This window comes from Fundulus heteroclitus, chromosome 20 (assembly GCF_011125445.2).
Source record: "Fundulus heteroclitus isolate FHET01 chromosome 20, MU-UCD_Fhet_4.1, whole genome shotgun sequence".
Taxonomy (NCBI): Eukaryota; Metazoa; Chordata; class Actinopteri; order Cyprinodontiformes; family Fundulidae; genus Fundulus; species Fundulus heteroclitus.
Window position 1 is genome coordinate 40,741,135 of NC_046380.1, and position 25,922 is coordinate 40,767,056.

The 25,922-nt window shown below is 40.5% G+C and overlaps 2 protein-coding genes across 2 annotated transcripts; one reads left to right on the forward strand and one right to left on the reverse strand.

Moving 5' to 3' along the window:
* The first annotated feature begins 880 nt into the window (after positions 1-880).
* On the forward strand, positions 881-7,973 carry LOC105934578 (bactericidal permeability-increasing protein). The gene is made up of 16 exons (XM_012874650.3): positions 881-1,018; positions 2,711-2,821; positions 2,916-3,030; positions 3,115-3,246; positions 3,321-3,476; positions 3,560-3,623; positions 4,854-4,914; positions 4,995-5,086; positions 5,180-5,356; positions 5,445-5,504; positions 5,588-5,755; positions 5,839-5,906; positions 5,994-6,036; positions 6,113-6,176; positions 7,348-7,424; positions 7,537-7,973. The coding sequence occupies exons 2-16, from the start codon at positions 2,719-2,721 to the stop codon at positions 7,576-7,578; spliced, it is 1,422 nt and encodes a 473-aa protein (XP_012730104.2). The 5' UTR covers positions 881-1,018; positions 2,711-2,718; the 3' UTR covers positions 7,579-7,973.
* A 7-nt stretch (positions 7,974-7,980) lies between these two features.
* On the reverse strand, positions 7,981-24,428 carry cdk5rap1 (CDK5 regulatory subunit associated protein 1). Its single transcript, XM_012874636.3, has 13 exons — positions 23,580-24,428; positions 23,405-23,508; positions 16,807-16,841; positions 16,590-16,690; positions 16,309-16,519; positions 16,090-16,210; positions 14,341-14,571; positions 14,017-14,114; positions 13,874-13,929; positions 12,167-12,297; positions 11,936-12,085; positions 10,970-11,110; positions 7,981-8,223 (listed from the first exon to the last, which is right to left on the reverse strand). The coding sequence occupies exons 1-13, from the start codon at positions 23,860-23,862 to the stop codon at positions 8,146-8,148; spliced, it is 1,740 nt and encodes a 579-aa protein (XP_012730090.2). The 5' UTR covers positions 23,863-24,428; the 3' UTR covers positions 7,981-8,145.
* Between the last annotated feature and the right edge of the window lie 1,494 nt (positions 24,429-25,922).

Here is a 25,922-nt window from a genome sequence, read left to right on the forward strand (position 1 = left end):
AGAACGAAACAAACATGGCGTAAAAAGCAGGAACAACCTGCAGCCTGGAAGGAAATGGGATAAAATAAAAACTTTTTCATTGGTTTTTATGTTATATTCTTTTCGAGAAACTGGATTTTTGGTTTTCGGCAGCTTTACACACTTTGTAATGAGTTTATTATTTGAACTCAGTGAATCAGAATATCATTAATTTAGAAACTAAGATGCACCCACAGATTTTTTTACTAAAGGGGAACAAGTTCAAAGCTTTGAAGGTAGGTCATCAAAGGTGAACCAAACCCCTTCACCATAACCAAATTAAAAGATTTGGCTCAGAATCTTTATGCTTTCATGCTTGTCCCACCACAATATTGTGTTTATTAAAGTGTAAAGGTCATCCAAAGGTCACAGCTTCATCTTGTGTTCACAAACTAAAAGCACGTGACAATTTTCTTTCTCTATACTTTAACATCTTGATATTTATGGAAGCACAATCAACAATTTTGCATTGCTAACCCAGCTGATGTGTATGATTGCACTGTAGATTTAACGAACGTTGAGGGGCCACCCTTTCTCAGGTTTCATAAGGCATGTTTGCAGTCTTCAGTTCCTCTGCTGTAATAAGAGTTGAACACATCAAACCGACACTAAACTAAACAGATACAAAATGAGGAACTTAGTTGTTAATGTTCTACTTTACCACAACTGCAAATGGGGAACAAGAAAAAGCAGCAGTAACAATGAAGCGAGAGACAAAGGTGCAAACATTTAAAAGTTACACAATCATTAACCCCTAGTGTTGAGATTTCAGAATCGCCCAAACAGTGTTCGGATGGCCTTGAGCCACAAATTACTTGAGGAGAGAAAACCCGTGATTGCTTCAAGCCTGTGGGCTAGTCCCCTCAGGTTTAACTTCCTGGATCAGGGAGTATATTAGAGGCCATGTGTCTCTCGTCCTCACTCATTCAGACTTGGAAACAGTCAGACTCGGTGCTGGGGAAAGGAAGAATCGTTTACTCCTGTTGACCTACTGCTTCAGGTAAGACTTGTTCTATGTTGGAATGAGTTTGCAAAGATTTTATTAGCCTAATTAGTCTAAAGAAATGTGCAATTTACAACAAATTTATCTCTAAAAAGTTTTGCATTTTAGTATCATTTTGTAAAATAAATACAGATCATGACATGGCTCAGCTTTAGGTTAAGATTTTGTTATTTTCTTTGTATACTAAAAAAAATAACAAAATGGTGAATTATCATACAGTTTAAAGAATCAGAAAACTTTATTTTTCCCTTGTCAGGTACAGATTAAACACAGATTAGACAAATAGTGTTAAAAATGAAAATGTTATTTAAGAGTACTCTTGTAAAAGAAAATATAATGAAATAAATAGCAACACTGAGAAATGGCTGGAGAAAGATATACATCTCTTTAGGGGTAAATTAGTTTATAGTTCTAGACCAAGACATAAATAAATACCCATTGGTCCTTTTAGGGGGGGGGGGTATATACAATAAAACACACATTTAACATATCAGCAGCAACAGTCAGACTGTCCTCTTAGCTTAACATGAAGTGGCCAAGAGCCAAGATCGTTAAAAAGAAGAAATCTTTATTTGTTAGTCCATTTGTTCATTCCAGCAGCGTGCGTCTTCTGCATTCAACCCATTCCTTAGGGAGCAGTGGGCAGCTACAATGCCCAGGTAGCTTCCTGGGGCTAAGGGCCTTGCTCAGGGACCCATAGTGGCAGTCTGCAGGTTTCGAACCATGTACTTGCAGCTTTCTCAGAACCCAAGCATGTTGCTCTATTCACTAGGCCACCACCCCCCAAAATGTTTCTGCTACACTGCCGAGAACCAGGATCAAACCAGCTGAGCAATTCCGGCCCATTAGCCAATATATATAAACTGAAATTAGGTCAAACATGCGCTGCTGTTTTTTAGTGTTCAACTCATGTCAGTAGCAACTGTTTGCACTCAGATGCTTGATGACCTCCTCAGCATGCCTGGTAATGACCCATTGCTCTCTGTTATACAAAAAGAACTGAGCCATTCAGAACTAGTTTTTGCATGGCTCTTATTGTACTTTGCTCTAATGCTGCCAGTTTATAAAGCTTTTTTTGCACAGTTTCAAACATCCTATATTTGAAGTGAGCAAAGAATGAGGCGCAGGATCATAATTCCCAGCCTGATTTAATTAAAGTTGACTTTTGGGCTGACTTAGCGATGGTCATGTGGTTTTATCCAGGGGAAAACAGGCAGCTCTGTCAGATATAAGAATCCTAAACACATACTCAGAATATTGCACCGAAGAGTCTCCAGTACTTTACTTCTAGTTTATGACGTTTGTGTGAGTAATACAATGCATTTTTTCAGTAAAGATCTCATTACAGTACAGCAGTTTGTGGAGGATATTGAGTAATTCTGTACTATATCCATTCCTCTACACAAGAAGGGAGTGGATTCTTGTCATTTATATTCTTCACAAAGTATAACAGTGTCTTGCAAAATAATTTAACATTTTCAAATGATCTGAAAAGTGTGGCTTGCATTTTCATTCATCCCCTTCATTCTGGTCCCCCTGAGTAAATTATATTGCAGCTGTTGTAAACTTAATTACTAAATAGTCCAACTAATAAGAACATTGAAGTTTGTGCAAAACACTGCAGATTTCTTTCAAAAAGAATCTTTTCTTGCCTCCCAAAGGTTTACATAAACCTTGTGTGTTTCCCAGAAGTCATTATGGCTTTGTCCTGGTTGCTGGTTCTGCTGGCGGTTACTTCCACTACCTTAGGCACCAACCCAGGAGTGACGGTCAGGCTGACCAATAAAGGCCTTCAATATGGTAATCTTTACAGCTGAGCTGAAGCATCCTTATGTGGTAAGATTTCGCTCATGTTTCCTCATCATTACCATCAAATCTGCTTTTCTTTTTCCAGGGAAACAACTGGGCATTGCTGCCCTGCAGGAGAAACTTAAGTCTGTTCAAATCCCGGACTTTTCAGGCTCACAAAGGGTGTCTCCCATTGGCAAGGTCAAGTACAGTCTGACAAAGTAAGGCACCGCATTTAACGTAAATCCCTTCAAATTCAGTGAAAAACTGAGAGGCTAACTGTCCTGAAACTGTGTCTGTCCCAGCATTCGGTTAGTGAACGTGGGGCTGCCGCGGTCAGCAGTGGATCTGGTGCCAGGGACTGGGGTCAGGCTGACTATCGGAGAGGCCTTCATGAATCTGCATGGAAACTGGAGGGTCAAGTACCTCAGAATAATGTGAGTAAAGATCTTCACAAAAAAAAATGGCTTCCTTTTTCCAGCACTAATTCCTGTGGCATCTACCTGAACAGAAAGGACAGTGGCTCCTTTGACGTCAGTGTGAATGGACTCACGATAAGCACAGTTATCGCTGTGAAAAGTGACGCGGCGGGCCGGCCTGTGGTCAGCAATACTAACTGTGTAGCCAATGTCGCCAGCGCCAAAGTCAAGTTCCATGGTGGAGCCAGGTAAAGGGGAAAAAAACATGAGGAAATGTGACTATAATCACATGCTGCAGAATCCTAACATCTGTCATGGTTGTCTGTTTCAGCTGGCTCTACAATCTCTTCAGCAAGTTTATAAACAAGGCTCTACGAAACGCTCTGCAGAAACAGGTGAGGTCTAAGCTGCCGAGAAGCTCGCACTCTACTGCTCCACCATCACTTTCTGGATTTGTTACGGAGAATTGCAGAAATATTTATATCCCTCAAAGTCTTTCACATTTTGTCATATAGGAGTCCCAAATTAGGTGTACTATAGGATTATATGTTATAGACCAACACAAGGGATTGCAATATTTTAAAGTGGAATAAAAATTAAAAATGGTAATCAAAATTTAACACAATCAAAATTCTAAAAAGTGTGGCATGCATAAAGACACCTAATTAGTAATTTATTCACTATAAACATCTGGCTTTTATGTGAAGGCATTAGAGGTTTAGCAGATCCAGTCGAGAACCTGGGAAAACTTATGCCAACAGGTGTTCCAACCAGTTTTTTTTTTCTTTTTCTTTTTTAACAAAACAGCATATCTACCCTCATTAATGTGACCCAGTCTCTCTATGAGTGAAGATGCCAGAGACTGCAACTAAAGGTGTTTCTACAAAGTATTGATTCAGTGATGCATAATTTGAATTCCCAGCACATTTTTTAAAGTTAAAGCACACATTTAAACTTGACAGTTATGTGCTACCTTGTTTTGGTCTATCACGTAAATCGCATTGAAAGCCATTGTAGGTTGTGGTCAATAGTTTGACATGAGTTAAATGTCATGGTAAAAATGAAAGTTTAGCAAATAATTTTGATCAAAACTAAAACGATTAAACCTTCAAAGAAAAGTGCAGTGAACTTAATTTTGGAAAAGGTTACAAAACCAACTGTGCTTCAGTTTCAAGGTTAGAAAAGCAGCAGGATTTGCTAACTGATTTGTCCAGCAGCATGCTAACAACTATTAGCAATACAAGCTTACAGCGCCGTTACTACAGGAATTTGTGAGATTTAGTAAGATGCAAAGTACCAATGCAACTCGAAACATGGATATTTGAACTCTTGAGTAAAGATGAAACGTAATCCAACCACGTACTTCATCCAATCTGCAGTTTCAATTGATGAAAAGTTTTTTTCGTTTTGTTTTGTTTTTGCAGCCGAAAATGTAGCTACGCTCCTGTAACACTGTTCAAAAATGTGACGTTGTATTGTGGTACTTTTTTGTAAATTTTGTATTTACCGAGGTAGTTAAAAGGTTGAGGTTTAGAAATATTTTTTTATGTGCACTTTATGTTCCTTTGAAAATAGTTTTTCTTCTAGAGTTGACAATTCACTGTTGCTGTTCTTTACCGCTGCAGATCTGTCCTCTGGTTGACAAAACAGTCATCGGTTTAAACCCTAAGCTGCAAACACTCAACGGTAACGGATATCTTTTTGCACAACATGAAGATATTTGTCTATTTCAGAATGTTATTGAACATCTCTTTCTCTTATTACAGTGCTGGCCAAGGTGGACAAATATGCAGAGATTGAATATTCCATGACGTCATCTCCAGTTATTTCACAATCTTCTCTTGAGCTGAACTTAAAGGTAAAGAATTTTGATCCATAGGTCATTTTTAAAGCAGCAGTTCAAACAACTGTATTAGAATCTTAGATCACTTATCTCTTCTTTCTGTTATAGGGGGAGTTCTACAACATTGGAAAGCACCAGGAGCCTCCGTTCACCCCTGCAGCCTTTTCCCTGCCATCAGAGAACAACAACATGTTGTACATGGCCCTGTCCGCCTTCACTGCCAACTCGGCAGGGTTCGTCTACAACAAAGCTGGAATCCTCAGCCTGTATGTCACAGATGATATGGTAAGTTGTAGCTAACTCTCTATTGCTTCCAAGTCCACTAAATCCTGCTAGTCTGATACCATTCCTTGCCCTGTCCTGTCACAACCAGGTCCCCAAAGCCTCTCCTTTCCGACTCGACACTAAAACGTTTGGCGTCTTCATCCCACAAGTGAGAAGCATGCCACGGATTTACTAAGACATGTAACCATGATTGGCGGCTTGTGCATCATGTATCCTATTCTGTTTTAACAGATTGCAAAGCAGTTCCCAGGTCTGAAGATGAAGCTGCTGGTGAGGACTGACAAGAATCCCACCATCACTTTCCAGCCCAATAAGGCAACCGTCGAGGCCACTGGCACAGTGACAGCATATGCCATCCAAACCAATGGCACACTATCCCCTCTTTTCGTCCTGAACTTGGTACGTCACAGTGCTGGTTACAAGTCCTTGTTTTAGTTAGGAAGTAAATCAAATTGTAAACATTTCTGCCATTTTCTCGGTAGGAGACCAGTGTGAGCGCCGACATGTTTGTCAGAGGACTGAACGTTGGTGGACGTCTGACTCTCAACCAGTGAGTTACTCAAAGATGCACGGATATGCTTGTCTAAGTTGGCTGTTGGGATGTTCAGTCAGTTCAAAATTTGTTCTGTTTGTGCAGAATGAAACTGTCCGTCGGAACCAGCTATGTGGGGGAGTTTTCGGTAAGAAAAGGTTCTCTTGTGAGTTCTTGTGGAACCCTCAACTCCAACTCAAACTAACCATATCGCTGAATTGCAGGTCGGCGTCCTTGACAGTGTGCTGCGAACGGTCCTCAAACTGGTAGTGATACCCATAGTTAATGGTAAGTCTAACAAGTCTTTTTGAAATTTCTCTTGAATTTTCCATGGCCTGGGGAGAAAAAATTCCTTTATCAGTTTTATCTAATAGCCCAAAATACCTGGGAAACCTTCCACTGATATCGTAATGAAATGCAAAATGATGTGGTCTCCAGTCTGATTACTCAAGGTGTGTGAGAGTGATCAGACCGAACATACATAGTCTTACCAGTGAAGGTAAACTGGACTATGTTTGGTCTATGTTTCTAGTATTTCCAAGTTGCCCAACAGGAACACAATATGTACATATGGCTGGACCGGCGGCCACAACACATAACTGCGAAGCTTAGTAAAAACAACATGGGAACTGACTGTTGTATCCTTCCATAGCATGTACTTGTCTGGGCTTGTTTCAACGATAGGTTGAGTTTATACATAGCAGAACTTTCAAAAAATTTTATGGCAAAATACTACAAATTTAAGTCATTTTAAAGCAACATTTGGAAAAATCTAAGATATGCGTTAGCAGGTGAAGGCTACTTTGTGTAAACAGTGGCTGTTGGGAAAGGCAAGGAAATGTGGGTTTATTAGTCTGATTATCTAAGTAATATTAATCAGTACAACTTAGTGTAAATTGGGCAAGTTTAACAACTAAAGCACATCAACTATAATAAATAGATAACTTTGAAAATGTGCTTACTCAACTAAATTAGTTACATTTTGACTATTAAAAATATTTTTGCTTCGCTTCATCCTGCGCGTTAAAAAAAAGAAATGCAAATGCAGGTTTGTGGTTAAGGCATAAGAGGTTACTGAAAATGTTGAATCCATTATTTTACCTGAGAAACACATATGTTTTGATTTAGTAGTACTGACTGCTTTATGGTTAGCACCGTCACTGTTAGCACTGTCGCTAAACTAGTTAACTGCATTTTAAGCAAGTAGGAAACATGACTTTAACAAATCAAATGTTATTTTCATAGATTTATTTTCATATATATATATATATATATATATATATATATATATATATATATATATATATATATATATATATCTTGGACTTGAAAATCAGCTTGCGTACAGTTCTTCGACTTGTATTCTGTCTGATTAATAAACCTTGTCATATTACCTCCCATGTCACCTCCATGAAGGTTATGTGATTGATTGAACCTAAACTGATTATTTCCTTCACAGTTCAGCTTGGTAAAGGTTACCCACTTCCTGCACTTGGAAAAATGAACCTCGTGAACCCCCAGCTTCGAATCATGAAGGTTAGAAATGTGATTGTTTTGCTGTGACAACTGCAGCAGAGATCAAATTTTACATGAATATGTTGATATCTGATTTCTGATAAACCTTTTCTTCTGCTGTGTTTATCTGCAGGATTACATGCTGATCGGCACAGACGTTCAGTTCACAAGTTGAACTGCACAGACCCAAAAATAGGAAGAAAACAACAACAGCTGTTCAAAGTCTGAATAGAGTTTTATTCCTAAAAAATAAGTTGTTTTTTTCCATTTCACCTCTGATACCTCTTTTTGTTTTTCTACATTTGGTTGATTTTTTACTGTGTGTCTCTCTCCATAAAACTGTGGATGAAGTGCTTGTGTTGCTGCTGACTTTCAGCAAGGCAAGGTCCTTTCCAGAAATAGTTTACTGTTTCCACTTTCAGCCGCTGACTTTGGCCAAATTCTGTTTCAATGTTTCTAGTTGAGTGAAATGATTCTGTAAATTTGCTGATCTGAGCAGTTCTCTTGCAGCCTGGAGAATCACATTAACACACCACAACAATCAATCAAGTGCATCTGGGACAAAATAAATACAATATAAAAGACTATTGTTTATTAAAACAGATTTTTAGTAACTTAAATACAACTGGTCTTAATATTAACAACATATAAAGCTGATTTTTTTTAATTATGATTCATAGTCAGCAGTTTATCATGACTGTTTTCACCATCTTGTAACAGAACGTAGCAACACTTGTATCCATCACAGCATCAGTGTTCTTCTCAGGGAGCTGTGACAGTAGGCCCGTCCCCTCAGGCTCTGGGAGCTGGCTGACAGGATCTACAAAGAGACAGAAGACAGCATAGACTGAATATAGCAGAAATCAAACTGCTGGCTTATTAGGTTATCCGGCTGTACACGTGTGATAAGTACCAGACTAAAACGGTTGAAGGTGTACCAAATACTTCCACCTGAATATTGTTTATTGTACATCTTAATAGTAAAGGGTAACGCAAGCACTGAAATCTACAGTTCTAGTCAGGAGTTCTGTTTATAAATTTGTACAATGTGAAAACTATTGAAATAATGGCAGACTACTGACTGACATGAAAAATGTAATCGTTGTAAAATCATTTCCTTTCATGTTAATATCAAGGTGGAAATGTTTTAACTGATTCTAATAAAAGATTGCTATCATCTTAAAATGTGAAAAGGAAATGTTTTGTTGTGGGAGCACATTATTATTACTGTATACAGCCTGATCATGCATAACATTATGACCCGTTACAGATTCAATGAATGCACTGATTCAGTAGTGGGCACAGCTAATCAAATACTTAACCTCTCAAACTCATATTCCACAAGCGAAAATATTAGCTTCACTACCATTAAACTGATGATAAATAAGGAAATGAGGAAGTTAACACTTGCTGCTAACCAACAGCGTTTGAGAAGAATATTCTAACCCAGCTGTACTTTAGAAAAAACGGTGCAAGTGTGGTCAGCTAATGTGGCCAGTTCTTGCGAGAGAAACAAGCAACAAGCTCTACTACCTCTACCTTGTAAACAGCATAAATAAACAAGCATAAAGTTGCTGATAATAAGCGGACATGGCAACACTGCTGTAAGCCTAGAACACTGCGGGCATTTCTGTGGGTCCTTTTTCCCGCCTTGTCAGACTCTTTCATAAATGTGTAATAAATCATTACTTTTTGGGTTACTTATTGTTTTATCATCAGTGATATAAATATTGTTACATTTAATGTGCATTATTTTGGATTGAAAACCATTAATAAAATTAAATTTCATTATTGCTGTGTAGAAACATGTTTTCCTATCCATAACATGCTGGTTAAATGTCCCTTCAGATTAGACAATAAGGCAGCTATGCCAGTGTTTTCTATGGAAGTATTGGAAAAATAAAAGAGTCAAACAATATGCACACCACACGCAAGCTGTTGCTTACAGGTCTGAAAAGCTAGAGAACAGTCTGTCTGGATACTATATTCCCTTTTAGCTGCAGCATCTTTCACCAGAACAATGCCCTGCCACTAAGACAAAATCCTTCAGGAATTGCTTGATTAAGACAACAATGAGTTTGAGGTGTTGATTTGGCCTCTATTTTTTGACCGCAGTCCAATGAAATGTCTGCGGGATGTGTTGGGCAAAAAAGTTGGGCCCCTCCTCACAAATTACTAGACCTAAGGATCTGCTGTTGCACCAAGCGCAGCCCCACCGGAGTCCAAGCAGGGCTTCCTCAGGGTGCCTGGGTCCCAAAAAGAGAGACTTTCCCAACTTCCATTGCCTGAGCGGGAGAGCTTGCTAGCTACCCCTGAAATAACTGATCATCATTAGATGTCACCCAATCACCAGAGAGAGATACACTAAAGGATGAGGTTTAGCAGAGAAATGTATTGTACTGCATTTTGAAGTTAAAACCTTAAGCTAAGCTACCTGCTAGTGCTCTGAGCCTGATGCTAATGTGTTTTGCATTAAGTTGTAAGGATATGACAAACTTTATTTTTGAAGGATTTTAAACACTGATGGGACATTAATGTTTGTGTTTTCCGGTCCACTCATTACACTGAAACATGACTAAAAAGTCTATTTAAACACACTCCCTGATGTCCATTAGCTGCTAATGCTAGCAGCTTGCCACGAGCAAAGTTAGCATAGGGTGTGTCCCAATTCAGGGGCTGAATAATTCGTAGGACCAGGGGTATGTGGGCCGGGTCCTTAGTCGGCTGCGAAAAAGAAAAGACCAGAAAAGATCGGCTTGGGAATTTGAACTTCAGTAGTACCCACCCTTACAGTCTAATATTTATATTCCTCATGGGTGAGGCACAACACCGCTATCCAGGAACAGGCCCAACAATTATGACAACCTATTTAGTAGTGTTTTGGTCCCGGTTCTGCTACCAAAATAACTATACCTGTCAGGGTATAGATTCCTCTGGACCTCAGTAAGGGTATTGAAGATGGGTTGTGGCTGAGCCTTCCAGCATGACAAAGGAGTGGCTCCGTAAAAATCACCTCAAGGTCCTGGAGTGGTCTAGCCAGCCTCCAGACCTGAACCCAACTGAAAATCTTTGGAGGGAGCTATAAGTCCATATTGCCCAGCAACAGCCTGAAAACTTGAAAGATCTAGAGAAGATGGAGTATGGAGTGGTCCAAAATCCCTGCTGCATTTGGTGCAAACCTCATCAAGAAATAGAGGAAATTATATTTATAACTGCAAACAAAGGTTTCTTTTTTTGGTGTATTCCAACTCTTCATACTTATGTCATCCAATAAAATGCTAATGAATTGCTTAAAAAAAAAAAAAAGTCAGACAATGTGATTTTCTAGATTTTTGTATTAGATTCCGTCACTCTCAGTTGAAGAGTACCTATGGTAATAACTAAAGACTTATACATGCTCAGCAAGTGATAAAACCTACAAAATCGTATCAAATATATGTTCTCACTATAGGTAACGTGGGGCATAATAAGTTGTGCTGTACTTTAAACCCAATTTAAGCTGTGTTGAGTTTCTGAACCTTTCATGTTCCATTAATGTATGAGGATGAAAACCCAATCCTTCCTACCTTCACCAGCACATAGTCCCCAGCACGGATTGGTGCAGTGTTGGATGCAGAGGCCTGAACGGCAATATCTTCTTTAGGGAAAATCACTTTCATGTTCCCATCAGTTCTCCCACACAGGTCCTCGACAGATCTTTTACTTTCCTTAATAAAAAATGGAGAGCAGAGTTAAGCAGCGTTGCCTGGTAACAGGTTAAAGTAACCCTGAACAGATACAGAACTTTTGCTGTGGCACACAGTGAGCCATAATAGAAATGTCTGTTTCTTCATGTCTAAAGGAAGTAATCAAGTACGCATTTCCCTATCTCTGAGCACAGCTGAAGAAGTATCCCACAACCATCTGTAGTCATAACTAGCTGATATCTTCAGGGGAGGACAAATAGAACAGAAACTATATATATATACACACACACTCAGAGATCCATGCCTCTACTCATACTTTTTTTTACCTTTTTTACCTACCCTTTTGAACCTTATTCATAAAAACCCATGATGAGTGCAATTGTTATTCTCATTCTTTTCCAATGCTCATTCAAGGACATGCACTGTGTGTACGCTCTATATTCAGCTACAGCTATTTTCCAAAGCAGATGAGCAAAGTTTACAGTCTCTATGTGAACAAAGCTGCTCTGGGACTAATAACCAAAAACTACCTGCAGATTCTAAAGAGGGCAGGTGGGTTCTACAAAGTAGAACATTTTTGAAACACAGTATCGTTTGCTTTCACTTCCCAACTACGCCCTACTTTGTGTCGGCCTATCACAAAAACCCCAGGTAAAATACAATGAAGTTTGATATTGCAATGACAGAAAGCGAAAAACTTCGATGGGTGTGAAAAAGAGTGGGACTTTAAAGTCCTGATTAAAGAGGACTTCAGCACTGGACCACCCCCTCCCTTAGCTGTACGAGATGTTCTAGCCTTTTTTGATGTTACTGAGCCCGTGTCCCACTGATGTGCACTGCACTCACTCCCTCCACCAGCACCAGCTGCCTGCTGCCGACGACAGCAGCGTTGACCCTCTCAGCCTCCTCTCTGAAGACACCGATGCACTCCTCCAGCCTCCGCTGCTTCACCTGTGGCGCCACGTCGTCCTGGAGCCGATGGAAGGCGTGCGTCTTCTGAAAGCCGTCAGGACAAAATAGTGATTACTGAAGAGCAAACCTGCAACACGCAGCACTGGCCGTGTAATAGGAGCTCACCTTCCGCATGCTGTAGGCAAACAGGAAGCCCACATTGTAGCCCACTTCTCGGATTAGGGAGAGAGTTTGCTGATGGTCGTCCTCCGTTTCACCACAGAAGCCTGAGATGAAGTCGCTGCTGAGACTAACGTCTGACACGCAAAAATGAAAATCAATAGGTCCATTTAAATTATTGGAAACTTTTTTTACAGAAAATTACTTCTGTGTTACACATGTAAAAACCAACCATTGGAATTCCTTATTCATTATGATTAAAATGTCTAGTACATAAAATACATTTAGAACATGTAATAATAGGAACCCTCCACAGACGTTAATAATAACAAACATAATGTCTAAAGCACTTTTCATTGAGAAAATTTTTAAGTGCTATCCCCGACCAGATTTCAGCTTAAACCTAAAGTGTCCTTGACAGAGGTGAGTCATATGGAGGCGGAAAATCTTCAGATGATGTTGGTAGTTTGTCCTAAACAACATCTCTCCGGTTGAAACCTGGATGCTGCCGTTTTAAGGTCGCGGAAGAGCGCGAGTTATTACCAAATGGTAATTTGACTGCAGTATTGCGCCTGTTCTTTTCAGCCATTTTCTATAAGTCTATAAACGCTGACGTCTCTGCCTTCTCATTGGCTGAGTCAGCAGCAAACAGGCGCATTGATGTGTGCAGGACCGGCCGGCCTCCCGCAGCGAGCCGACTAAGCAGACGGTGTCAGAAAAGATTATACGACGACTATAACTGCAAAGCCAACACTTTGTGTTGCTATTCCACAGAGATTCATTTATCTAAGGCAACATACACTTCAGGTCATATATCCCTGTGCCCTCATCATCTGAATAAAACTCAACATAATTTTTAATTTTCATGATTTTGTTTTTTTTAAAAATGCTTTCAACTTAAATAGAAAACATTTTAAAGAGCTGGATTTGAAAGTTTTAATTTGTTGTATTGGGTTTACTCCTCCTTACAGAGGGTGACACTTATACATACAACACAAAATATATAAAAATACACCTTACTTAATTTTTTTTTTTAAAGTTTTTGACAAAATATGGAAATCTAGCAAGCCTGTTAAGGAAAAAACAACACTTCTATTGCCATCATTAGCATCTGGAAATACTTTTGGCTAGATATTTGATCCTATCAGAAATGGTAGAGCTCATTTAAACTGCTTGGTGTCTTTAACTTCTCTAACCATACTTCTTGTCCCCGTGGCAACACAGCTAAACCTTTCTCTCCATGTGGGCAGATGGAAATCTCTTTTAAAACATATATGATCATTTTGGACAAAAATGACTGTTCCAACATGACTACAACCCCAAACACTCATCCAAATTGGTTTAGGAGTAAATATAGCAAGGGGTAGCAGGCTAAGTACTAGTTGTGTGCAGGAAGCAAAACAACTTCATTAAACTTTGGGGTCTGGGTGAAGCTAGCTGACCATATTTTACCTATAGTTGGGATGTTTATGCATAACCGAGCCTGCAGGCTTGATTTAATCCAGTGTGGATTAGAGAAAATCCAAAATTAATTTTAAGTTCCGCATCCAACTACAAACCCAAAACAAATACAAAATCATTGTAGTTCTGAAAATGCATCGAGAAAAGCCCAAAATGAGTGTATGTAATCTTCTGAGTGGAAGAACACAAGAGAGAAACACCTTAAACCACCCAGTATATGTAGTGACAGACGACAAACCAAAGATAATTTACCTGGGATGATTCGCTTTATATTGTCCACCAGATCCAGGTAGGCCTCTCTGGTGTACCTGATCAGGAGAGAGTCACATTTCAAAAGATTCCATAAAGCGATCTCCTTCACAGCTCATTTGGAAATGACGACAGAGATTTCCTACCCACGGCGCATGGCCTTCAGGACCTGGTTGCTCCCGCTCTGGGCTGGAAGGTGGATCTGCTTGCAAATGTTCTGTCGCTCTGCAATCAGCTGCAGAACCTGGAGGAAACCGTCACAAACCGGGTCACAAAGTCTCCAGAAATCAACTTCAGGGATTAAATATCAACAGATGGCCCCCAGGGGTTTGTTAATTAAATGGCTTGTCTATTATTTCCTCTAGTAAAAAAGAAATGGGTTTGTCTGTTGATGGGAAGAAATCAGCGGTAATATTTACATCCAACACCACGGGTTGGACTTGGAAAGGAAAGCGAGCTGTGTGGCATACCTCATCAGGAAAATCCTTTGGATGAGGAGAGGTGAACCGGATCCTCATGTCGGGATCAACGCGCGCCACTCGGTCGAGCAGATCGGAGAAGCGCAGACCTCCCTGCTTGGTTTGGTAGATGGTATTGAAGCCGCGGCTGAGCTTTGTCCGCTCTGAACCACAGAACTGTTCTTCTGAGGTGTCCCTGTAGCTGTTCACGTTCTGACCCAGCAACGTCACCTCCTTCACACCCTGACACACACAAATCAGGAAGCAACAAATTAGAATGGGAGAGCAGACCTTTAAGGATTTACAGCTTAGATTTAGTTTATGTAAGATCAACCAGAGCCAGTTTTACACCGGTCCATCTGTTGATATATTCTAGATCAGGGGTTCCCAAACTTTTGACCCTGCAAGCCCCAAAATAACAGAGCCAGAGACTGGTGACCCCCTTTGGTTGATTTTGGGGGAAATTACGAGAACATAAAAGTAAATACTAAATCATTTTAGCACCTCAGCATCAAATAATTTATATCAGAAGTTTAAAACTATTTACAGTGTGAGTTTATCCTCCTAATATGCCGATTTTATTCTTGTAATTTAAAAAAAGATCAAATATGGGCCATTGTAGTTCAAAGGAAATACATTATTGGCCAAATAGAAGTAAATTTCCACAAACTAAGAAATTTAGACATCAATTCCAAATAAGTGGAAGAAAAAAAACAATTATAATTTCCATGATTAAAGACATAAATTTGCTATATTAAAACTAGGATCTGTTCTAACGTTGCAAAGTTAAAAATCTGGAGGGTATTCCACAGAGTGGATCATCTTCTGACCCCCATGTAGCGTCTCATGACCACCCCCCCCCCCCCCACACACACACACACACACACACACACACACACACACACATGCCAGAGCTCTACAGCTCTCTCCTCTGATTCTTTCACAGAGGTTATAGTTATAACACATGTAAAATCACTCCCAGCTTTCAGAAAATGTCTACCATTAGCAGATTTTTTATTTAGAATAAACTGGAACGGCCTATCTCAGAAGAACTCTGTGCACCCCCACAGAGCCTGTTTCCTTCATTTCTTCGCTCTTACAACCTGCTACACATTCCTGGAGGCTTGTGCTGCTTTTTATTTTGCCTTTAAGACATAAACGCTATGATAACATAAACGACAATACTGACCCGAGTTATCACGCCTTCACAAAATACTAAATTTGATGGACGGTGATGAATTTCAAATCTGGTATGATTGATTTTCCTGACGTACTTTAGAGTGACCACCACTCCAAAACAGTCTGGAACTCTGCATCGGTGACTGGGATGAAATGTTGTGACTCCAAGACAAAATCATTGCTTCATGTTGAGCAGTTTGAGGTATTACAGTAAACATAAGCCAAAATGGAGATTAAAACGGGATGCCAAAACAATGTTGGGAATATTCAGCCAATCAGAAATGCCTTCTAATAAAAAGAGGCAATAAAATAAGATACTGTGAACTAAACTCATCTGCTGCACCCGTTAAAGGAGCAAAGATGTATTAAGTATTGCGAGCTTTATACTTTTTTGATTTAGTGACCGTACTTATGTTCATATTTGTTGTTTCTGTGTGTGCACAGAAGCAGACAGAGAAGTTGCTTGTGGTTGAAGTGTGGGAGAAGCGGCAACAGAGGAGGGGGAAGGCCCCTCCAAGCCAAGAAACCAGCCTTGCTTGTTGGAGTCTGTCCGGACGGTCTGAGTGTTGGGCTCTTATTTACCTGGTCAGAGAGCATCCGCACTTCTTCCAGAATGGAGCTGACAGGTCGGCTCCTCTCTCTGCCTCTGGTGAAGGGGACGATGCAGTAACTGCACATATTGTCACAGCCTCGCATGATGGAGCTGGTGGCAACAAAAAAAATAAATAAAAAGGACCAATGATAACTGAGCAGGACCATTAGATCTGACCAAAAGCCACGCGTCAGGGAGAAACAACATACACAAAAGCACTGTGTCCCTGAGCAGCATGCTGAACGGGCATGATGTCTGCGTAGGTCTCCTCTAGAGACAGCAGCACGTTGCTCGCCTGTTGACCCCCATCAGCTACGGCTAAAAGTCGAGGGAGGTCCCGGTACGCATCAGGCCCGGCGAGGACATCCACCAGCTTCTCCCGCTCCAGGAGCTCCGTCTTCAGCCTCTCTGCCATGCAGCCTGCAGACGCACACCTGTTAGAGCACGGCTGTAGCCTCTGAGCGCCGTACCGACGTTCACGTTACGTTACCTAAAATGCCGATCTTCAGCGGTGAGGTGGTCTTTGGTCGTTTCCTTTTCATGGCGGTAAGTTGCTGGAGTCTGTTCCAAATTGTTTGTTCGGCCTTTTCTCTGTTGAGAAAGAATTTTATCGCCTCTGTTAATCTGACCGCTCGACTCATCCGTTTGCACAATGGAGAAAATGAAGAACTTTTCAAAATGCAACATTTGCACCAGAAGGATCTCACCTTACGGAGCAGGTCACTAGGAGGACAACGTCTGCCTGGAAGAAAAGCAACGGCGGGTGAGAAAGTGACAGTGACAGAGGACGATATAACGTTGCGCTTCCATTTGTACTGAGAGGTCAGAATTTCCAAACGCAGAGTCAGACAAACCAACTGGGACCCCTCTGAAGTGTGAATTAGGGGAGCGACCATGACATCTATATCCTGCCGTGTCCACAAACCAGTGTTGTAGTACTCGAGTCCGAGACTCGAACTCGAGTCCGAGTCATTAGCTAAATTTAGAGACTCGTGACTAGACTTGGACTTGAGCACTGATGACTCGAACTTGGACTCGGACTCCTACATTCAGATCATTCTGACTCGAAATTTGAGAAAAAGACTTGACTTTTTTTTATATCATTAGGCTATAATTTTAATATGTCATTAGAATATTATTTAGTGTCTGATTTTATTATCTAAATTATTAGTGCAATGTGGTGGAGTGTGGATTTTTTTTTAGTTTAAAAACATGTAGGCTATGCTTACTTTAGTGCGGAACTTGGACTTGACTTGGATCAATAGTGACTCGACTCGGACTTGACAAGGATGAGTAGTGGACTTGACTCAGACTCGACTCGGATTTTTTTAATGACTTGGACTTGACTCGGACTTGAACGTTGGAGACTGGACTCGGACTCGAGGCATAGTGATTTGACTACAACACTGGCACAAACGTATTGGTTTGTGTCCCGTTGCATCCGTCACATACACAGCTCCGTGCAAGCGTTTTTCTAAAGACGTGTTTCTTTAGAGTTTAAATGCATAAAAAGCAGAGATTGTTATATTGTTCTGCATTCTTCTAACAATGTCTTTGGCTTATATGGCCATTTAGCAATGTTACTGAGAACAGCTAGCAGAAACTACTGCTATGCCGACTAACAGGCCGACCAGGCGTTCTTCTTTCTGCAGGACTGCCCAGTATTCAAACCTCTTTGTCCCACATTTTGCTCTGTCTGAACTGCCTGACAGCCGCCTACTGATGCTTGAGTTGGGTCATACACCCAATGACCATCAACTTATTGATGTCATTACCTATTGTTGCTGTGAAACAGAAACCTTGTCTCTCCAAAAAAATATAACTTTTCAGGAAAGTAAAAAGTTAACATCTCGCTTCTACGTGCAAACACATCCTGTATGATCAAATTAGCTCTGTGTCAACGAAACCTCAGACAGATGCGATGGGTGATCAGTAAAGTGGATTATCACAAGAAAACAGAGAACGATTCCTAATAGAGTTCGAAGTTTTTTCCCAGCCAGCGATGATATATACACTACTCTGTGTGCTGTCACTCACACGGTCCACATGCGTAAACAGACACCGCCTTTAATTATTCCTGATCATGAAATTAGAAGAAGCTACGTAATCATAAACTAAGTATGTTTCTCTGGAAACACTTGTGAAGGGAAGACAAAACAGCATAACAAGTGCTTCAAGATTCAGTGTAGACTGCAAGTTAAGCAAAACGTTGGGTACATCTTTGAAGAACTTTTCATTCAGGCAACAACCTGAAGCAAACAACACTGCAGCAGCTAAAATGACATCTGCTTTGTCAGGAATCCTCTAAGCCAGACTTCAAAGTTAGGTTGAGAATGTTTTGATGTTTTTCTGCTGTAAAGAAGTGGGAGTTGCTTCAGTAACTCTAGTACATAATAAAGACTGGGTTCTAGTCTTTGAGCAGCTTAAAATCTTTCACTTTTTTTTACATAATTTCAAAACGTCCAAAAAAAGTTTAATATATAAACAGTAAATGAGGGATAGGTTTAGAAGTTAAGAAAAGATTTCTTTCCTGTTCGTTCATTTATTTCTGGTTGGTTGGATCATGCATTTAACATCTATATTGACACTGAATCTGATAGCTTTAATGGAGCCTTTAATACCATCCTGTACTCAATTGGTTTTGCTGAAAATGTTCATTAACCTGTGGATTCTGGCCTTCATACTTTGGACTTTGTGCTGACATATGGCCTTGATTATGAAGAAATAACAGTATTTCTTCATAACCCTGTCCTATCTGACCATGACATATAAATCCCTGAATAACCAAGTTTCATCATACATCAGAGCTCTGATAACCCCGTATGATCCTAACAGATTACTTCACTCTCAGACTGCAGGTCTACTAGTGGTTCCTAGAGTCTCTAAAAGTAGAATGGGAGGCAGATCCTTTAGCTTTCAGGCTCCTCTCCTGTGGAACCAACTCCCAGTTTTAGTCCGTGAGCCAGACACCCCGTCTACTTTTAAGACTAGACTTAAAACTTTCCTTTTTGACAAAGCTTATAGTTAGAGTGGCTTAGTTTACCCTGAGCTATCTCTATAGTTATGCTGCTATAGGCTTAGGCTGCTGGGTCTATTTTTCTCACTCTGCTGAGTTCTCCTACTGTTCTCCAATTTTGCATTTGTTGTTGTTTCAACTTTATGTTCTTTCTTTTTATTCTTCAAAGTAGGATCAACTGGCTCGCCATTCTGTTAGCTGTGACACCATCCTGGAGGGCAGATCAGTCGCCATTACCCTTCTAACATTGAAAGTATTCCTGGATCAGTGGATCCTGGAGCAGAACCAGGCTCAGTGTGAGCCTGGTTCTGCTCCAGGCAGGTTTTTCCTATTAAAGAAGAGTTTTCCTCTCCACTGTCGTTACACGCATGCTCGGTATGAAGGAAACTTCTTGACCGATTTGTCTGTATAATTTGATTGAACTGACTTTGTAAAGTCCCTTGAGATGACGTGTTGTGAATTGGTGCTATATAAATAAAACTGACTTGAATTGAATATAGTTATTTGCATGTAGTGCAACAGCATGAATCCCACCATGTAAACCATTGCTTACTATAAGGATAAACAAATGGCATTACTAAAGGCTGGTTGACATGGCAGGATTTTAAAATAGTCGGCCGACTGTCAAAGCCTGAGAGACACCACACGTAACGATAGAAAATCCTAGATAAAACAGGTTTGCTCGCACACACGAACACATTTCGCTTAAGATCTTTCAGATGTCAGATGGTAAATCTCAATATCAAACATGAGTTCAGAGGAAGTAAACATGAACGACCAAGAAGAATAATGCCAATGGTTTGTGGACCAATTCTAACAGAGAAAAACATAAAAAGAAAAGGCGTTGCTTAAAGAAGCGGAGACCATGCGACCATGAAATGGAGGTGAGTTGGGGTGTTTTTTTCTCTCGGGTAATCCCTCACCTCGCTTACTGATTGGCTACACATCAAATTCTATAGAATTTGTGCTTGTTTGTCCACACGGGACACCACACACACTAGGATATCGGGGAAAGACAATCCAACGTGTTGAATATCCCCGATTTGAGGCCGGAGAAGTCCCGACATTCCACCGAGTGGACCTGATGGCTCTTAACACATCACACACGGCAGGGATTTCTCTTGAGATTATTTTAAGAGACACATCGATAATCTATGCCTCTAGAAAGAGGGAGATTGGGGCGAAAATCGGGCTAAAAATCCTGCCGTGTGAACCAGCCTTAAGTGTACCAGGCGTGCCTTTGATATCAAAACATTCAATAAGATCCCTGTCACTGAAATGACCAGGGAGACACGTTAAGAAAACATCTTCCACTGTAGAAAGCTGGATGGCGAAGAAACCAGGGAGGAAGACATTCTTCAACAAACTACAGAGGAAACAGAAGCCCCAAAAAGAAAAGGAAAATACTAAGGGCCAGCTTAGCAGAATGCAAATGATTTAGCTCTTGCTGGGCTCCCCGTTTACATGGAGGAGTCCTGAAAAAAAAAAACTTAGAGAAATATAATTGGAAAGTTGCTACTGAGATGTAGGGATATTAGAAAGGAGGAATAGTGGGTGCACGTCTCCTCGGCTGTAAAAAAGAAAAAAAAAAAAAAAAAAAGATGGATCCTGAAGAGTTATCATCTTCTTCTTTGCTCTTTGGCTCATCCAAGAGGCTGATTGGAAGAGCACTAGAGGAAGCCAGTTTCTGTGAAACGACCAACTGTGGTACGCCAGGACCGCTTTACCAGAGAGTAGCTGCAGCCACTGATGAAACGGGCAAGGGAGGAGGGGAAGAAGACCACCTGTCTAGGGCTGAAGTTTACATTTATTTATTCACTTTTGATAAAGCAAGTTAAGTTACACTGATGTTCCTGTTGTCTTTCTGGAAAACACTAAGAAACAATATGAAGAGAAACTAAAGAATAAGACTGACGTTTATATTATTAAAAGCCATATACTTATATTCTTCTGACATGTGGAAACAATGTATTCTTCAAGATGTTTGATTTCTGCTTAAGAACAATCATTTTATGTATTTTTGTTGTTTTTTTTGCCTCAAAGATTATTTTTATTTTGCCATTCAATCTGTTCCCCTCTCACTTATTCATCTGGAATGTCACTAAGGATCAGGGGCTTGCGCGATATAACAAAAAAAAAACAAAAAAAAAAAAACACAAAGGTTCCTTTGTATGTTGTAAAAAGGAGTCGGGGTGTTTTAGCATTTCCTCAACGAGCTCATGTGAGTTGGATGAAACATTTTGAAAAACAAAGCAGGGTCCTGAGGTCCATTGCTGTTCTGGAACAGAGCCTTCTGCTGCCGTTGCAACATTCCTGCCTGAATTTTAGGCAGACATTACAGAGGCGGTCTCATCCAATAAAATTAGGTAGATGACTTGGGTATTAAAAGGCAAATATAACTGCAAGCTTACTTTATTTAATATTACAATGAAGTCTTTTGGACTTAATCACCTCTCAGTCGAATGATTTGACCCAAAAGAATCCGGACAACGGCTTGATGTTGTTGGTGGGTTGATTTAATGGAATGTTCTGATAATGTCAGGGACAGTTTTCCTTCCAGAACAAGACCAGAACCTCAGACTAACAGCCTGCTGTTAAAGTTGTGTACAGATCTCTGGTTGAAACATGCCAGATAAATTCCACTCGTCTCCCAGCAACTTTTCACATCAGGAATCTATCCCTTATTTGATTTCCGCCTCTGCTCCTTAGTTACCGATATGTCTCATTTCTGTGCCCCGTTGTCAGATTATAAACTAATTATACTTATGATGGATAAAACCCTCAATATTTCCAAGATAATCGGTTACTGAGAACTCAATCTTTTGCTCTTTGATGATGAGACGTTGAATGGCAGCATGGATGGGATATTTAAGGGTGACACAAATGATAAATGTAAGAAAAACATATATGCTGAGAAATACAGCTATAAAAAGTAGGTAAAAGAGCTGAAGAAGTCAAACAGAATCCAACTTGTTAGACTTCTAATACATAAAAGAGATTTGTCAGATGACAACAATTACAAAATGTCTCAATCAAATAGATCAGCTTTAACTAGATTTAGTTAGGGAACAGCTAAACATGTCAGCAACCTTGCATTACAGTAAGTTATACTCATCTAAGGAAAGGAAAACGCCATTTCACGTTAATTAAAGTAAACTCACCAAGCTTAATGCAGCTCATTAAAAAACATTTGCTGTGTGGTGGAGAAATAAAATTGACACAAGTGATAGAAACTGCAATAATAAATATATCGGACTGGTTTTCTACAAGACAAACAGCATTGGGCCTTGTAGAAATATTCATCAGGATTCTCCTTTGACAGAAATCAGCGGGAGAAAAACATGGCCTCTCCCAAACAGATTCTGTACGACAAACGCAGTGTTTGCTCAAAAAATATCATTTACAGGGAAAAACAGGATTGCAAAACATATTGGTGTCATCTTTTCTGCTCCTTTTTTGCTTTGGACGGACTGAGGAGAAATTGATTAATTTATTCTATCAGAGTAAATTGGTAGACGTTGAGTTCATGGTTGGTTAAATGTCCCAACTAAAGCCTTACATCAGGTTGTTGAAACTATTTTTAATTGTATAGGGAGGTATTTTATCCATAAGCAAAACTTGGGAAGCTTTAACTTATTGCCACCTTTTTAAGTTAACCAACTATACCAGATTTACCAGGCTTCTTCATTTTGACCAAGAGCCCCAAAAGTGAACAGTTTTTGAAATAAAGTAATAAACCCCCAAAATAATCTTTAAATTACCTTGGTCATATTCTGGCAAACTAAAATTCATGAACTGCTTGAATAGCCACTATAATGTATAATGTACAATGCAGACGACTCTCCCTGTGGCTCTACGCTTCCCCAGGAGTGAATGCTGCTTGTCAAGACTTTGATGCAATCAACTGGTTCCTTTATATAGGACATTTTTAGACCAATGAGTATAATCCGTCCCAATCTGTATAATCTGATTGAATTTGACTTTGTGAAGTGCCTTGAGATGACATGTTTCATGAATTGGCGCTATATAAAAGAAATTGAATTGAATGTCTACAATATTGTTTCTAAGGTACTTTCAAATCACTAAATCCCCCTTAAAATGACTTTGTACTGATGTGCACCTCGACTCCCCCCATTCGTTTACTCATTCATTCATAGTTTTTTTTTCTAACTGGATCACTCATTTTGTTGTTCTTGACGATATTTGCTTTGCATCGCTTCAGTTTAGTGCATCTGTACGTGCGTGTTTAGTTTCTACGTTTGGTGCAGCAAAAACAAAAACAAACATACCTGTTTCAAGTCAGCTGTGCGTTGATAGCCCTTCTCCCGAAGTATGGACCAGGCTATCTCTGTGTCGTTCACGTTCATCTGACACCCATAGGTTTCAAAGTACACTGGAATTAGACAAAGCACCGTTACATTTCATGCGAGGCTATAGGAAGCCGTCGGCCCTGCACACACTGACCTTTCCTTGAGTGGCCCATCGCCCCCCAGTCCTCAGACAGGTAGTGGCCATCTTCCTCGGCGTGCTCGCCACCTGCAGGCAGAGTCCCCGAAGCTCCTTTGATGAAATCCTGGAAACGCGGTCCGGAGGCGACCTGACTCCTGAAGCCGTCGGACACCGCCCTCCTCTTCTCTCCTGGACTGGCGGCGGCCCGGGCAGCACTAGAACAGGCTCTGGGTTGGCCGAGCCACCGGAGAGGAGCCCGGCGTCCGTAGACGCAGAGGAAGGGCTTTCCAGTCCGCATGCTTGTTCAACAGAGGCGCCTCCTGTCACACTGAGCTCCGGTCTGTTAGTTCCATCTGGAGCATTTGGGGCCGCTGTCAACTGTTTTCGTGCTTCAACTTCTTGCTTTTTGAAAACAAGTTTACAACAACACGGAGGGCTCGTGGTAAGGTGAGTAGATGTCGGTCAGGCGTAGACGTAATGTGCAGCCGAAGATGTTCTCAGGGTCAAGAGGACTCACTTCCGGTCTCAAAGACGCGACGTCCCAGAACCGTTTAACCGTATAGTGAAAAGTGGCCGTACAATAACCACGCTGTGAACGAGGAGGGTGAACCCTAAACTTTAGACTACAAGCGTAATGTTTACAAGGAGTATTTAGGTATAAATTAGCCGGCATTCACTCACAAGAGCACAAAAGGAGGATTTTCGTCGGTTAACGAGAGGAAATGTAAAGGCGTGATGCGTGTTTTTGTACTATGCATCGGCGTTGGGACGTTTTCAATCTGAGGGCAAATTGTGAAGGACTGCAGAACAAAACCCTGCTAATAAATGCTGGCCCCGGGCTGCGGAGATGAAACGCCGGAAGACGGCGAGTCCTCTTGCGTCCTGCGTGCTGAACGCACCTGTTGTACGTCTGTGTTTATTGTCCGTCTCTGAAACGTCTCTTTAAATAGGGTTCCGAGCAAATTCAGAGGGAAGCGATCTTCCATTTAAATGCATCTCCTGTTATTACAAAAGTGCTAATGAAGTCTGGCATTTGTAAAATATGAATTGTCCAGGATGTACCCCGCCTCTCGCCCAGTGAACGCTGGAGATAGGCACCAGCAACCCCCGCGACCCCATGAGGGATTAAGCGGTTTGGAAGATGGATGGATGGAGTTATAAATATTTCATTAAAAAGAGCTGCCTAATGTGTTGCTGTTTTTTTTCTCTCTCTTTTGGTGTCATGTTCCTAACATATTGGAACATGTGCATTCTCTCCGCGTTTTCTTCTCTAAACTAAAGGTATGTTTGCACTGGTCAGCATTTTAGCTGCTAAAACTCTGAGGGTGCTGCCTAAATACTGTCATGCTTTTGTCAATTATTTCATTAAATCTGTTAAGTTAGAATGATCCAGCCAATACTCATACACAAGTAGCTAAATTAGTTATTTTATCCGAGGTTCAGGCTCCAAGAACCAGAACAATTTTTCTTTGGGCCTGGACATTCCATACTTTACAAGAAAGGAAACGTAGAACTCACAGGAAGTCTTCATAGGTCAGTCCCATTGCAGCACACAATCTTTATATTTCTCACACATGAAAGTTCTGCCCAGATGATGTACTGAGAACAAGCAACAAGAACTCCCAGAGCAGGGCTACGAGAACAAAATAATGATATCCTCGCAGCTGGGGGGGGATTGAGAACCAATTTCTTGCTTCTTGCAGAGTATGTAACAGCCTTAGTGGGTCGATCATGAGAAAATTCAGCCCTGGGTTTATTTAAAACAGGATTGGGTCATGGGTTTGACCTGTCATACTGGGTTAGGTTTTGTAATGGCAAAACCGGGTCAAATTAAATAAGTCCGAAGATAAACGCTACCAAGGAATGGACTGAAAAGAATAATACATAATCTATTCTAGAATAAGTCAGTCTTGAGTTAAAATTAATGATTTTTTTAGAATAAATTTTATCTTAATTCTGCATTTAAGATCACCCGATTATAAATGTTATGTGTCTGTATCTATTTTATGACCAGTTCTTTGGTCAAAGTGTGAAAGTTGAACATAGCTAGTGCTAGTTTGCACTATTTAACAGCTAAAAGGCTAATGCTCTCTAAGCTCTCTATTGAGAACTAAAGTTATGGCAACAACCTTCTAACAATAACATTATTGTGGGGCATACAGTGGCAGTTCTACGTTGAATTATTCCCTGGGCAGCATCACCTCACAGCAAGCAGGGGCGCCTGCAGCAGCAATGGGGCGCCCCAATTTGCAAATTACCCACACAGTAATATGATAGATAACAGAAAACTGCTTTTGCGGCGCAGATGATTTTTAATTTCTGTTCTTTGTTTTAAGTGCTCACGCAGCCCCTATGTGT